The 16,280-nt window shown below is 38.3% G+C and overlaps 1 protein-coding gene across 5 annotated transcripts in view; it reads left to right on the top strand.

The window, feature by feature from the left end:
* BRD10 (bromodomain containing 10) overlaps positions 1–16,280 on the top strand; it is a 105,583-nt gene that overhangs the window by 10,839 nt on the left and 78,464 nt on the right. For 4 of the 5 annotated variants that reach the window (XM_060199297.1, XM_060199298.1, XM_007536078.3 and 1 more), the window contains exon 2: positions 10,102–10,302. The exons of the other annotated variant lie outside the window; for it this stretch is intronic. In XM_060199297.1, coding sequence (XP_060055280.1) covers positions 10,102–10,302 — 201 coding nt within the window. The remainder of the gene's footprint in view (positions 1–10,101; positions 10,303–16,280) is intronic. 5 annotated transcript variants of the gene reach the window in all.

The raw sequence follows: 16,280 nt of genomic DNA on the forward strand, positions 1-16,280 counted from the left end.
AGTTGAAACAACAGTGAATGTGAATTTGAACCTGAAGTTGTATATTCTTTTTATTCATTCACAAATTTATTCTTTTTTTTAATATTTATTTAATTTATTTATTCCCTTTTGTTGCCCTTGTTGTTTTATTGTTGTAGTTATTATTGTTGTTGTCGTTGTTGGATAGGACAGAGAGAAATGGAGAGAGGAGGAGAGAAAGATAGACACCTGCAGACCTGCTTCACCGCCTCCCCTGCAGGTGGGGAGCCGGGGTTCGAACCGGAATCCTTATGCCGGTCCTTGTGCTTTGTGCCACCTGTGCTTAACTCGCTGCGCTACAGCCCGACTCCCTCACAAATTTATTCTTAATTTTTTTTATTAGTGATTTAATAATGATCAACAAGATTGTGGGATAAGAGGGGTACAGTTCCACACAAGTCCACCACCAGAGTTCTGTATCCTATCCCCTCCATTGGAAGCTTCCCTATTCTTTATCCCTCTGCAAGTATGGACTGAAGATCTTTATAGGAAGCAAAAGGTGGAAGGTCTGGCTTCTGTAATTGCTTCTCTGCTGGACATGGGTGTTGACAGGTCAATCCATACCCCCAACCTGTTTCTTTCTTTCCATAGTGGGGTAGGGCTCTGGGAAGGTGGGGATTCAGGACACAGTGATGAGGTCATTTGCCCAGGGGAGTCAGGTTGATGTTATGGTATCATATGCAACTTGGTGACTGAAAAGCATTAAAATATAAAGCAGAACAAATTGTTTAGTAAGCAGGAACCTAAAGCTTAAGAATATAGTAGATGAGATTTGTGATCTTTATGTTGGAAGAAGCTAGGAAGTCTATTTTAGGTATATTCCAAAGGGTATATTTACCGATATTTGCCTGACCCTGATAGCTAACTTGCAGATGGATTGAAAGTATTGTCTGGGATGATGGTGTCAGAATTGGAAATAGGACTAGAAAGGTGGATCAGGGCAGAGAGTAGCTTCCAAATATGGAAAAAGTATATAAATACCTTTAACTGTAAACCTCACTAATCTGACCTAGGGTCAGATCATACTTAGCACAGGAGCTTGTGCAACCCTCTGCATCCTTGCCAGTCTGAACTTGCATTCCATAGTCATAGCTAGAAACATTCTAGGCTGCACTCACTTCAGGACCAGTCTTCCTTGAGTGGCAGAGTATGTTGGCCCAGCCTTCCTTTGGAGAGTGGGGGAGTTCCTACTATTGTTCTGCATTGAAGGCAAGTTCCTGTAGAGACCCACAAGAGAGTTTATGATGCTGTTCCTGATGGAGATAACCTCTAGGGTTATTGCTAGGGTTCGGAGCCTGCACTATGAGTCCACTGCCCCTGGAGGCCATTTTCCCTTTTTTTTTTTTTTTTTTGTTGCCCTTGTTATTGCTATTGTTGTTGTTGGATATAACAGAGAAATCGAGACATGAGGGGAAGACAGAGGGGGAGAGAAAGATAGACACCTATAGACCTGCTTCACCACTGGTGAAGCGACCCCCCTGAAGGTGGGGAGCTGGGGGCTCGAACAATAGTCCTTATGCAGGTCCTTGACGCTTCGCACCTTGTGTGCTTAACTTGCTGCACTACTGCCCAACCCCAGCAGCACAGTTTTTTAATAGGTAAACTCTGGAAACAACCCAAGTGTCCCAACTACCCTAGATAAGTAGGTGGTGTATGAACACAATAGAATACTATGCAGCTGTTAAGAAACAATGAAATCTTCTCTTTTGCAATAATATGAATAGAATTGGAGGGAATCATATTGAGTGAAATTAGCCAGACAGAAAAGGTCATATACCTGATAACTTGGATAGGGGAAACAAAGCAAAGTACGACACAGGATGAATCCTCAGTGGACTGTTGAAGCAAATTCAGGGATTGAGAAAAGGGAAGGGATGAGAATTAACGGAAGAATTAAGGCTGGGGATGGAAAGCCCTGTGATATGATAGGATAATGGTTTGGTAGAGGGTAATATATATATTATATATATATATTATTAGAGGGTAATATATAATATATATATACATATATATATACATATATATATGTATATATATATACCTTGTGACACCAATCCTGTAAATCAACATTTCCTCAAAAAAGTGATAGTGAAGTTGAAGAAATAAGTGAGTTGACGTTTATTGTGGGTTTCAACTAATTATCTTTCTGTCTGAATAGCGGATATGAAAAATATAATGAGGGACTAGAGGTCTAAGTTAAGGTGAGTTTTAAAACATGGAGATAAGAGTAATTCTGGGAAAATAGAAGTCACAATAGATAAAATATGAAATAGATTTAATAGTAATAAATGTCCTCTTTCTAGGTAGATAAAAAGCATTTTTTTTCCCTGAAAACATTTTTGAAATAAAGTCTTAAGTAGCTGCAAACGAGAGCTATGCTATCTCAACTGTTATGACCTGGCTTTCCAAGCAGAAAAACATTTGCATTTGAATATGTTTTCCCATGTGTACATACTTATTTAGAAATTCTTTTTTTTTAAATATTTATTTTATTTATTCCCTTTTGTTGCCCTTGTTGTTTTATTGTTGTAGTTATTATTGTTGTTGTTGTTGGATAGGACAGAGAGAAATGGAGAGAGGAGGGGAAGACAGAGAGGAGGAGAGAAAGATAGACACCTGCAGACCTGCTTCACCGCCTGTGAAGCGACTCCCCTGCAGGTGGGGAGCCGGGGTTCGAACCGGGATCCTTATGCCGGTCCTTGTGCTTTGCGCCACCTGCGCTTAACTCGCTGTGCTACAGCCCGACTCCCTTATTTAGAAATTCTGTATGCTTCTTTATTATGTTTTATTATAAAATATGAACTAACCATGACACTTAAAATGAGAGACTAAACATGTTTTAAAATAATTTAAAATGTTTTTTATTTATTTAAAAAAGGAGACATTAACTAAACCATAGGATAAGAGGGGTACAACTCCACACAATTCACACCACCAGATCTCCGTATCTCATCCCCTCCCCTGATAGCTTTCCTATTCTTTATCCCTCTGGGAGTATGGACCCAAGGTCATTGTGGGATGCAGAAGGTGGAAGTTCTGCCTTCCGTAATTGCTTCACCGCTGAACATGGGCATTGACAGGTTGATCCATACTCCCAGCCTGCCTCTCTCTTTCCCTGGTAGGGTGGGGCTCTGGGGAAGCAGAGCTCCAGGACACATTGGTGGGGTTGTCTGTCCAGGGAAGTCTGGTCAGAATCATGCTAGCATCTGGAACCTGGTGGCTGAAAAGAGAGATAATATACAAAGCCAAAAAAATTGTTGAGCATAAAATAATTTTTTAATATTATGAATATTGCAGAGACTTATTTTTGACAAGAACTTTGTAATATAGTTCCAGAAGGCTTGATAATAGTTGACTGTAAAGCTTTTTGAAAAGTTAAGGCCAGTTTTGGGATGCTTATTTGAATTGCTGTTGGTCAGAGAACTCATACCGATACATATATCCAGGTGTAAGACGTGCATAGCAGACAGACTGGGCTGACTATATTATAATGCTTACCTACCAAATCTGCAAGAAAAATTTTGGTGGGTAAAACTTCTCTTTACTTCAATTTATAGTTCTTGGAAACTAATGATAAAGTTCTGCTGTGCTAGATCATCTTAATTTGCCTTTCCACATCTATTCTCCACCCTTAGAATATGTATATTTTCTTTTTTTATTTAATTAGTGATTTAATATTGTAGATTTGGGTTAACTATTATTTCTACAACTACCTGTCTACATTCGTATATAATTGCCCCTTCCCCCGTCTTCTTTTCCATCCTATGCATAACCCTATTACTACATCAAACTGGTCTTCTTTCCCCTCTTCTCTCTCTGGGTCCTGATGGAGCTGGAGTTCAGAGCCCTCTTATCCTCTTCCTCCTATCACTTCTTCCCCACTGAGAGTATGGATCAAAATTATTTTGGGGGTGCAGAAGGTAGAAGTTCTAGCTTCTATAATTACTTCTCTGCTGGACATGGGCATTGGCAGATCGATCTATAACCCCAGTCTATTTCTGTCTTTACCTAGTGGGGTAGAGCTCTGAAGAGGCGAGGTTCCAGGACATATTGGTGAGCATTCAGGGTGGAATCATAATAGTGTCTGCAATTTTGTGACTGGAAGGTGGCAGGACATAAGGTGAGACAAAATGGTTAATGAACAGGAACCCAAAAGTGGGAACAGAGCAGATGAGATTAGGGATCTTAGGTTGGAAGAAGGCTAGGAAGTCCATTTTAGGCGTGTTTCTAGGGGTCTAAGACTATGCAGTTTTTGCTTGAATTTGATAGCTAGCATGAGGTTGGATAAAGATACTGTCTGAGAAAATGGTGTCAGTGTAGAGAAGAGAGCAACAAAGTTGGATTAGGGCAGAAAGTAACTTCCACTCTTGAAAAAAAAAATCTGAATAAAATTAACATTAATATATCCCCTGAACTAGGGGATATATATATATGTCGGTCAAAGTTCATGGTGCCAGTATTCCGGGCTAGCTTCACGGCAGTAGACAGATGACCAGGGACACACGGCTGAGCAGAGAAGCAGTTTTTCTTTATTCACGAGCGAACGGTTCAAAAAACTAATCTAATCTAATCACCACACAATTCTGTCCTGCATCTTTCTCCCCTGGGGAAGAGTCAGCAACCAAGGAAGTATGTAGGATAGGGGGCGGGGGAGAAGGAAGAAGTGCGAAAAGGCAAGGGCTAAACCAAAATCTCCCAGAGGCAGGGGGAGTGAGACCAAACCAATGTAACAGAATGACCATGCAAATAGACCACAACGTCAAGCAATGTAACAGAAGGGATCCCAGAAGCAGAACTAGAAGCACACCAACATTATATATATATATTAGCACAGGAATCTGAAACCTGAGTCCCTATTGGTCTGAGCTCAGAGCTCCTGGCCACATCTGCGAACATTGCATGCTGTACTCATTTCAGGACTCGTCTAACTTAAGTGGCAGGACAGGATGACCTAGCCTCTCTATGGAGACCAGATCGGTCCCTACCATCACTGCTTTATGGTGAGGGCAAGGTCCTTGGAAGGCCTGCAAAAGTGCTTAAGATGATGTTGCTGGTGGAAGTGACCAGTGGTGATGGAGAGGGATCCATTTGAGGTGTAGGCCCATCATAGTTGTATGGGAATCCAGGGATTCCCTGACTAGGCAGGGCTTCAGATGATGAGGTGGTGTGATACTGACCCAGAAAGGCCATTATTGACCAGAAAGACTTATTAAGTCAGCCTGTCCAGGAGACTGGTTTCTAAGGTCTGTATCAATTAAGTCTTCCGTGTCATATGATTAGGCTCTTTAAATGGGAGATACTAACAGGAAAGAGGTGAAGACTTTCTGACAGCTTCCTCTCTGCTTAAATGCAAATTGTCAGTAACTGCTTCATCATTGTTCACACTCTTCTACGATGACAACTCTTGGTTCTAGTAACTGTTAGTCACACATACCCAGCCCCTACACACATACGCACACACATGCACACACACACTTACAAACATGCTGTTGTTTATGGAGTGATAATAGACCTGGCTAGCCCAGGAGTACTTCAGCATCCTTTCCTGATCTTTGCCTGCCCATTTGTAAACAGTCCTTAATATCACCTCCTGCCTGCCTGCCTTTTGCCTCCTTCATTCCAAGAAAGCCAAATGTCTCATCAGTTTCTCTACTAAAACCATCTGAGAAAAGTAAACTAGGGTTCTTGATCATGCCATACCTGCTCAAAGCAGCAGTATTTTCACTCAGAACTATAATCTCAGTATATGGGGGAGTCGGGCAGTAGCTCAGCAGGTTAAGTGCACGTAGTGCAAAGCGCAAGGACCAACCGGCGGAAGGATCCTGGTTCGAGCCCTTGGCTCCCCACCTACAGGGGAGTCGCTTCACAGGCGGTGAAGCAGGTCTGTAGGTGTCTATCTTTCTCTTTTTTATCACCTCTCTGTCTTCCCCTCCTTTCTCCATTTCTCTCAATCCTATCCAACAACAACGACATCAATAACTACAACAATAAAACAAGGGCAACAAAAGGGAATAAATAAATATTAAAAAGAAATAGTAATAATCTCAGTGTATGTTGTCAGTGTTTCTATCACTACATGAAAGTTGAGGCTTCATTAAGTTGGATTAAATTAACTTCCTTGTATTGGTCAGAGACAGTGCTAGCTATTTGTATACTTTTTTTTTTTCAATTAAAAAAAACACTGAGTGTTTTTTCTTGCTAGGATCCAAAAGGTTATATTTAAATAAGTAAAGCAAAGGGAATGGCTTCGTCATTTTTAACAGCTGAGTAGTAGTCCATCATGTGTCTCTGGATCCGTTTTGTTCATTATTCTCTCAGTTTCTTGGGCCTTTATATACCTGAAGGAATCATGCTAAGTGAGATAAGCAAAAAAGGGGAAGGATGAACACTAGATGATCTCACTTACAGGAGGAATTGAAGAACAAAGGAAAGGAAGGGAAAATACAAAGTGAAACTTGGATTGATACCAAAGCAAAAGACTTGGGAGAAGAGAGGAAAGGGATGAAGAGGTCATTGGGATGCATGATGGTGGAAAAGGACCTAAGGTGGGGGTCAGAGTACTCTGCAACAACACTCATGGAGATAGGGTGAAGTTACCCGTATGGCAACAACTGTACCATAAGTACTAGAACTGTCTCACCCAATAAAGTTATTTGGAGATAACAAAATAAAAAATATTTTTAAATGATTGAAACTCATCATTTAAACATCTTTAAGCAGATGAGACAGTTTTGCTTCCATGTTTTGATAGGTGACACATTCATACTCTTTTCATAACCACAGCAAATCATATAGTGAAAACTTTTCCACATGTCTGTTAGTTTATTAAAATGTCATTTCATCTGCACTCTTAACATTTAAATATTTTAAAGCAGGATTAAGCATTTGTGTTTTGAAACTTAGAATGTATTAACAGAAAAAAAAGCTGTCATCCGTGTGAGAAGAAAATGTTAAGTATTAAGCTCAAGTAGTTCAACCATAATAATTGTTTAGCTTTACTTATATTTAGCAATTTTTATAAATTTAGATTTATGAAATAATAGGAAAAGACTTAAATTTTGGAAAGTGTTGGTTTAGTTTGTTGGTTATCTGATAGTTCCTATTTAGAGATGAGATTTTACTTTTTATTCTTTGATGAGTAAACCCCAAGTAGTAGCAAATTGAGATTCTCTTACTATGACAAAATAGTTAACCAGCATTTTCAGCTTTAATTGTGTACATTTGATATGGAAAGTAAGTAGTTTGGTTTATACCCTTCCAGGTATTCTGTATACCTCTAGATATATACAGTTTGAAGTCTGAAGATACAAACACTACCAGCAAAGTCCTTATCCTCATGGAACTCTTATTGTGGTTCTGGGGAGAGAGGGAGTAATACTGCATAAATAATAGCATAATGCTGGTAGTAACGAGGGGTGGGGGGAGAAAGAGAGAGAGGAACCAACCAGGATAAGGGATTGAGAGTGCTAGGGAATTCCTTGCTAGTAGTGGTGGTTAAGGTAGTCTTTTCAGGATACAGTGGCATTTGAACAGAAATTTGAATGAGGTGATAGTGTCTAAACATACAAATGTCTGAGAGAAGAATGAGACTGGTGGCCAGGAAAGAAGAGCTAAGGGCAGAGTGGTAGCAAATGGGAGGGGAGGGAGGAAGGAGAGCCTGAGCACAAGCTGAGGGCCATATGATACTAGGAGTTGTGGGCCTTTAGACGTTTGAATTGTATCTTAAGTGTAATTAGGAGGTTTGTAATTGAAAGAGACAGAGCAGGGGAATGAGTTAATACTATCTTTTCAAAAAATAGTTAACATGACTGCCGCATGAATTATTATTCATAGACTATAGGGAGGTCAAGAAGACAGGAAGTTTGTAATGAAGGAATTTCAACAGTATAGTGAGTTTGAACTCATGTACACATACAATACTCAGTACCATATGTATGTTTATGTATGCTTATATATAGCTCCTTTGGGTTAAAAACATTTATTCATTAATATTCTCACTTAAAACTGTAATATGATTATCCTTTATATATAAATTTACCTAGTTCCTTTTAATGGGTGGATAGTGTTCCTATTATGTTGTAGATTGTCTTACTTAATCTCTCTTATATTGAAGGAAATTTATGTTGCTAGGCTATTCTGTTTCAAATGGTAAACAGTACTACAAGTGTGTGAGTGTGTGTGTGTGTGTGTGTTATCATTCACAGTTGTAGAGAGCTGTCTATAGGGCAAATTCCTAGAAGCATAAAACAAAAGATACATTACACAGTAAGCCTTAGTGATAACAGACCAGCTTTGAAAAAGATTGGCAGCTTTGCATACCCACTGTTGTTGAGAATTTTTTGTTGTAGCTCTTCAACACTTATTAATATCTCTATTCTTTTTGTTGTCAGAAAAGTCATGACACATTTTTGTGTAGGAAAACAAAAATATATCATGACTTTTCTGATAATCCAGTATATGTGATGACACAAGAAAAGCATAGCTTTCCATTTTGTATTTTAATTATTAGTAATAAACATCAAAGTTTAGGGGGGTGAGGAGGTGGTGCACCTGGTTAAGCACACACATTACAGTGCACAAAGACTGTTCAAGCCCCAGGTTCCCACCTGCTGGGGGAAACTTCACAAGTGTGAAGCAGGGCTACAGGTATCTCTCTGTCTCTTTCTTTATCTCCCTCTCCCATCTCAATTTCTCTGTTTCTATCCAGTAATAAATAAAAATATTAAAAAAAAATACACATCAAAGTTTATAAATCTTTATTTCTGATGAGTAATGAAAGATATTAAATTATCTGTTTTTTTATCTAAAAGTTATGCTTTAAAAGGTACTTTACAACTTAATAGTCTCTTATACTGAAAGTAAAGGGTAAAATTTAGTTTCCTACTTGTTTATATATGATTTAGCCATATAATTGTTTCCCTCAGATTTTCTTATCCCCACTGTGACCTCTGATGAGGTAGTAACTAAAATTATAGAACTAATAAGTTCACTATTGAAAACATTGTGTTAAAATGATCCCAGATATATCCATTAAGTGTCACTTTCCAAGGCCAGGTGGTGGAGTACTCAGTAGAACACATGTGTTTATCATACTCAAGGACCTGGGTCCAAGTCTCCTGGATACCCCCCACCCCCACCTCACCTGTAGGCTGCAAGCTTCATAAACATAGAGCAGTGCTGCAGATGTTTCTTATTTCTCTCTCGCTATCCTTTTATTTCTTTCCATCTCTACCAGTTAAGAAAGAAAAGAGAGAAATGACTATTGGGAGCAGTGAGGCCAGTACAAGCAGAAAGTCCCAGTAATAACCAGGTGGCAAAAAAATAAAAGTATTATTTTGCTTGGGCCTACATGCCTTACTACCAGTACTAGTTTATTATTACCTCTATGAGTCAGATTAGTATCGTAGTGTACTAACAGAATATTATAAATAAGGAGTTTATGATGAAACTGAAGAGAAACTCAAGATTTTGGAGGGGGAGGGGGTTAGGGGAACAATATTGCAGGGATTTATTTGCCACAGTGAAATTAAGATTGATTTGTTACTGATAGTACACTCCAGAAAATCATAGAGACAGCCTCCTAGATTTTATAGTTTAGGCAGAGAGTTCCTAAATTTCAATTGCATATTGGTACTTAAAACTTAAAATTATGTATTGTAATGCATCATTTATTTATAATATCTTCATAGTTAATTAATGTATCCTAAATTTTCTCTGAGATGCTTTTGTATTGTATATTCCTAATTGTTAAGCATAGAATGTAACCTATGAAGAGGTACAAAGATAAGCTACATTAAATCTTGCAGGCAATAAACTACTTTTACTTGAAGTGGTAGAATGCTAATATTTTAAGTGCTTCAGTTTTATTTTTTTTTTCAATGTAGGCAAACTCAGACTAATTTAATATAAGTAGAGAGAGTTTTATGTAAGGGTGATTAAAATCTGGAGAATAGATCAGTAAGGTTTACCTGAATACTTTTTTCAAATGTAGTTAACAAAAGGGACTCTTACGGTGCTGGTTAGAGGGGGGTTATTGCTTGCCTAGAAGATTTGACCTTGTGAATTGACTTATTCTTCTCCAAGGCACTTGAGAGAAAAGACAACGATAGCAGTTACATCTAGAGGCTATTATGGATTGGAGGATGAGAAGGGAACTGCATGCACTTCAACAAGGCGTCGGTCAACACCACGAAGTTTGGCAGGCTTGACAAGTGGAGTTTTTGAATCTGTAATGGTTCAAGTGTTGAGACAGGAAGAACAGCTGAGAGCAAAAGAAGAAAAAAGGTAAATGTTAAAACAATTAAGTTTCATATTGTTCAAATTTCTAGGAACTACTTTTCAAAGAGTAGCTATGTAATTTTTGTGTGCCCCTATCAAATTTCTGGGCCTTTTTTTTTTCTTTTTAAATAGTGTTATAAAATGCATTGTCAGCACAATATGAATTCATAATGAAATATTTTCTTGAAAATTTAAACCAGACTACCTTGAAGCTGTAAAGGCTAATTTTAATAAAAGATTTCAGAATACTTTCTAGATTTCTAGAAGTATTCTCAAATGAATCATAAATCTCAAATTTATTTCATATGCCATTATATAACATTAGAATAGAATCTAGAGGCCAGGTAGTGAGTGGTACAGCTGGTATAGTGCCCATGTTATAGCAAATAAGAATCTGGGTTCCAGCTCCTCATCCTTACCTGCAGGGAAGAAGTTTTGTAAATAGTGAGGCGGTGCTGTACACATCTTTTTCTCTCTTACTCTCTTTCTCCTCCCTCTCAATTTCTCTCTATCTTTATCTAAAAAAAGAATCACATTGGGAGAAACACCAGAGATTATATAGGCGTCAGTTCCAACACTGCTATTAATTTTTCCAGAAAACTGTGCTTACCCTGAACTCATCAGGAAAGAATACTGTTTTTTAAAAAATTATTATTATTGTTGTTTGTTTGTCTCCAGTACCATTACTGGCGCTTGTTGCCAGCACTATAAAGCCACTACTTCTGACAGCCTTTTTTTTGTTGTTGTTGTTTTTCTATTTTATTGAATAGAACAGAGAGAAATTGAGAGGGGAGAGCTGGATGGCAAGGGAGAGGGAAAGATATACCCCTGCAAACCTGCTTCACCACTTGTGAAGCATCCCCCTGCAGGTGGAGAGCAGGGGCTTGAACACAGATAATTGTGTGTGTCCTTGCATTTGGTACTATGTGCACTTAACTGAGTGTGCCACTGACAAGCCCCCATATTTAGTGTTAACCTCTAGGATCTGAGAGCTTAGATGGATAATACTTACATAATGTTTTATTTAACAAAACAGCCCAGGGCTTAGAGAGGTATGTGACCACTCAACAAATTTTTAAAAATTATTTTTGTTCTTAATCAGATATCATTTCTTTTAGGAATGATTACTGACTTATTAGGGAGCTCTTAATGCTAGTAGAAACTAATTTACAATTTGTCATTGGTCCTCTCATTATAATAAATTTGGTTGCTATTTGTAGAGTTAAAACTCAACCTTCAGAATTTCTATACCATATTAAAAAAAATTATTTACTGTGAGAGAGAATGAAAGAGAGAAAGAGTAAGTGCACGTGCACGCAGACCACTGCTCAGCTCTGGCATAGCTGGTGCTGGGATTGAATCTGTGGTCTCTGATGCCTCGAGTGTGGCAGGTTGACCTAAGCTAGCTTGCCAGCCTTTCCACCATATTTTTCTTTTAATAAATACCTTTTATTGGTATTTATACTACAAATTAATTTCTGTTTTTAAACATATTGCAATGTAATGTACTTTTTTTTAAAAAAAAAACTTAATTTTTTTCTTTTTTGTGCCCTTTGTTGTTTATCATTGTTGTTACTGCTGTCATTGTTGTTGGACAGGACAGAGAGAAATCGAGAGAGGAGGGGAAGACAGAGGGGAGAGAAAGATAGATACCTATAGATTTTTTTAACCTGCTGCACCACTGCCTGGCTGTACTGTAATGTACTTTTTATAGTAGTTAATTGGCAATCCACTGTTTGGTATTTCTGATATAGGAAGGAATAAAGATAATCTGACATTCATATATAATACTGAAGAAAAGAAATACTGAAGGGGCTAGGTGGTGGCACACCTGGCTGAGCACACATATTACAGTGCACAGGTACTAAATTGAAGCCTCCAACCCCCACCTGCAGGAGGAAAGCTTCACAAGTGGTGAAGCAGTGCTGCAGGTGTTTCTCTGTCTCTCTCCCTGTCTATATCCCCTTTCCTCTCCATTTCTGGCATCTCAAAGATAATAAAAAAAATTTTAAGGAAAGAATAGTAAAGAAATATTGAAGAGGGAGTCGGGCAGTAGTGCAGTGGGTTAAGCGCACATGGCGCAAAGCACAAGGACCTGCGTAAGGATCCCTGTTCAAGTCCCTGGCTCCCTGTCTGCAGGGGAGTCACTTCACAGGCAGTGAAGCAGGTCTGCAGGTGTCTATCTTACTCTCCCCGTCTTCCCCTCCTCTCTCCATTTCTCTGTCCTATCCAACAACGACATCAATAACAACAATAAAATAACAAGGGCAACAAAAGGGAATAAATATTTTTAAAAATATATTGAAGAAAAGGAAGGCTTATAGGAAGAAGGTTATAGTAGTCTCGACTGCCACTTCTGGGCACCAGAAATAGAGTGATAAAATTGTTCTGTGAGGGAGTCGGGCGGTGGCGCAGTGGGTTAAGCGCACGTGGCGCAAAGCGCAGGGACCAGCGTAAGGATCCCGGTTCGAGCCCCCGGCTCCCCACCTGCAGGGGAGTCGCTTCACAGGCGGTGAAGCAGGTCTGCAGGTGTCTATCTTTCTCTCCCCTCTCTCTCTGTCTTCCACTCCTCTCTCCATTTCTCTCTGTCCTATCCAACAACAAAGCAACGTCAACAATGGCAATAATAACCACAACGAGGCTGCAACAACTAGGGCAACAAAAAGGGGGAAAAATGGCCTCCAGGAGCGGTGGATTCATGGTGCAGGCACCGAGCCCAGCAGTAACCCTGGAGGAAAAAAAAAATTGTTCTGTGAATAATCAGTAGAACTTCGTACATTTCTTGGTATAATGGGAGCAGTTGAAAAGACAAAAGATAAGTCAGGAAGTCATTGTAATCGTAGTAGCAGTAAGATGATGGCAGAACATAATGGTTAACATTTACTGAACACAGTTGTCCGATTCAGCTCTAAGTACCTGTATATGTATTAATATATCCAAAACTCAGTCTGTAACTTTTTCAGGATCAGGTTTTGAGTAGTAATATCAAGGTTAAACCAAGAATCAAGTGACTTCACTCTAGAATTTGTGTTCCTGAACAGTTGCCATCTTTGTAAAATGATAGAACCAGAATGAAAATAGAAGAGATTGAGTCTGTGGTGTGGGAAAAGATCAGTGGCTTCCTATTTTTAATAAGTTATCTGAAGTAGTAAAGGAGCATCTAAGAGTGCCTAGTAGAACTAGAAATATAACTTAGTAATTTCTCAGTTTTACACCTTTTGATGTATATTTTGAATATAATAAATATAGGTTAATAAAATATGAAGGGAGAAATTTTCCATTAGATGTATGAATGACTAATAATTTAATGCAATAATATAAATTAAGCTATCTCTTTGGGCATAGTGTTATGGTTATCATTTTAAAAAACTACATATTTTTAGAAAACTGGACACTCACTACCTAGCTTTTTTCTTTTTTAATGTTGTGAACTGAAATTAAGGCTTCATATATGAAAAAAAAAAAAAAAAAAGCATGCCCTTCACCACTGAACCATATCCCTAGTCTTCCCAGAAAAAAATTTTAAGATTTATTTTACGAGTGAGACATATACTACAGTATTGTTCTAACATATGCAGCATTCTGTGTTAGAAACTAGACTCGGAATACAAGGTATGTGCTCTACCTAGTGAACCACTTCTTCAACCATCCTACCCAGCAAGTTTTAAAGAACTAAAACACAGATATAATAAAGATAGCTTGTACTTTTCCACTATTCCCAGGAGAAACCATTATCTTATCTGTCATTCTGATGCATTTATTTTGGAATTATAGAATTCTCATAATATCCTGGATACAAGTTTGTTTGTTTTTTTTTTTTTTGGTCAGGTATATGTGTATGTATGTATACATGTATGTGTGTGCTTTGCAAATATTTTCTCTGAGTCTGTGACCTGCTTTTTTATTTTCAGTGTTTTTTCCTTTTCATTTTTAAAGACAGACACAGAGAGTGAAAGAAACCATAGCTCTAAAGCTTCCTTCAGTGCAGTGGAGGCCTGGCTCAAACCTGGGTCATGCACATGGCAAAGTAGCCAACTTCATTGGCCCATTCACTATTTTTTGAGAAAGACAAATTTTTAACTTTGAAGTTAATTTTTTTTTTCCCCTCCAGGGTATTGTTGGGGTGGTAGCGCAGTGGGTTGATTTTTTTTTTTTTTTTTTTTTAAGCCAGAGCACACTGCTCAACTCTGGCTTAAGGTAGTGCAAGGGATTAGAAGTTTATCAATATCTTAATGCTTTGTGCTTTTTTTTTTTTCCCTTTTGTTGCCCTTGTTTTATTGTTGTAGTTATTATTGTTGTTGTAGTTCTTGGATAGGACAGAGAGAAATGGAGAGAGGAGGGGAAGACAGAGAGGAGGAGAGAAAGATAGACACCTGCAGACCTGCTTCACCGCCTGTGAAGCGACTCTCCTGCAGGTGGGGAGCCGGGGTTCGAACCGGGGTCCTTATGCCGGTCCTTGTGCTTTGCGCCACCTGCGCTTAATCCGCTGCGCTACAGCCTGACTCCCTGTGCTTTTTTTTTTTAAAAAAAAATCTAAGAAATGGTGATTTTTTCAAAGAGTTTCCCCATCCATTGACCCAAATTGTAAGCTTTATTTTTGGGGGGTTTTATGTTTTCTATTGTTTTAATGAGTTACTAATTTGTATATTTATGAGCTATCTGAGAGAGAACCAGAGCATCACTCTGGTACATGTGATGCCAGGGATTCAGCTTGGGACCTCATGCCTTAGAGTTGGGTGATTTTTCTCTGATCTGTTTAGTGTTTATGTGATGTGGGGCTAAAATTTTACTTTCCTTTTCTTTATAGATAAATGGTCATCCCCTTATTATTTGCTGGAAAAACTGTTCTTTCATCATATAATTATTTTTGCTTGGTTGAAAATAAGTTGAATATTTTATGAGTCTTTCTGAATGTTCTTTATTTTTATGTAGGTCTTATTTTTTTTCCCCCTTGATTTTGGCTAGTAGTTACAAGAAATGTTCTCCCTTCTTGTGGTCCAGGAGGTGGCGCAGTGATAAAGTTTTGAACTCTTAAGCGTGGGGTCCTGAGTTCGACCCCTGGCAGCACATGTGTCAGAGTGATGTCTGGTTCTTTCTCTCTCCTATCTTTCTCATAAATAAATAAAATCATTTAAAAAAATCTCTACCCTCCTATTTTTACTACTGTTTTAACAGAATTTCACAATATGTTAAGTTTTCAGAGGTATAATTTCACACCTATACATGCTAAGTAGAAGTCACCATACCCTTCATCAAAATTTTGTGCCCGTGTCAGTCTTTGTTAGGAAGTGAAGCACCTGGAATGGAATTAGAGAATACTATGAAAGGAAAAGTTTCACCCAACTAATGAGTCTAAAGGGTTGACATTCCACGACTGACGTCTCTGGACACAGTCTGAAGTGAAGCATGCTGAGGTGGTACTTGTTGCATTGATTAGGTTGGTATCGGCGGATGCAATATCATTTGGTATGAATTGAGAGAAGCATGCAAGAAAGTGAGCCCCACCCTAGAGGTTCCAGGACGGGGGGAAATATAGGCTCTATAGAGGAAATGGGAGGTCCCTCCTGTCTTAGGGTTTAAGAAGGCAATAGATAATTATTGCTATAATCAGATTATTTGGCAATTAGGTTAACTTTGAAATATCCCTTTGTTAGGATTTGCTGTATTATACACAACATCACCACAATTTATGTCCTTTGACATTATTTGTATATAGCTGTGCTTATAGTAAACATTATAGCTTAGTAATAAGAATTTTCCAACTTTGGGCTTATCACCAGTAAACAGAAATCCTACCTTTATTAGTGGGTTTCCGCAATTTTATTCTCTTCCTCTTCTATAGAACTGAGTTTTTATTTTTTCTCAACTTCAGTATCCATTTATTGAGGAAATTTTGAATTGCATTGTTGTTGTTATGATGAGGGTTATTTCCCCCAAATAGTGTCAGTCCATCTCACTTTCTACCAAACCATCATCCTATTCCT

Source organism: Erinaceus europaeus, chromosome 10, assembly GCF_950295315.1.
Source record: "Erinaceus europaeus chromosome 10, mEriEur2.1, whole genome shotgun sequence".
Taxonomy (NCBI): Eukaryota; Metazoa; Chordata; class Mammalia; order Eulipotyphla; family Erinaceidae; genus Erinaceus; species Erinaceus europaeus.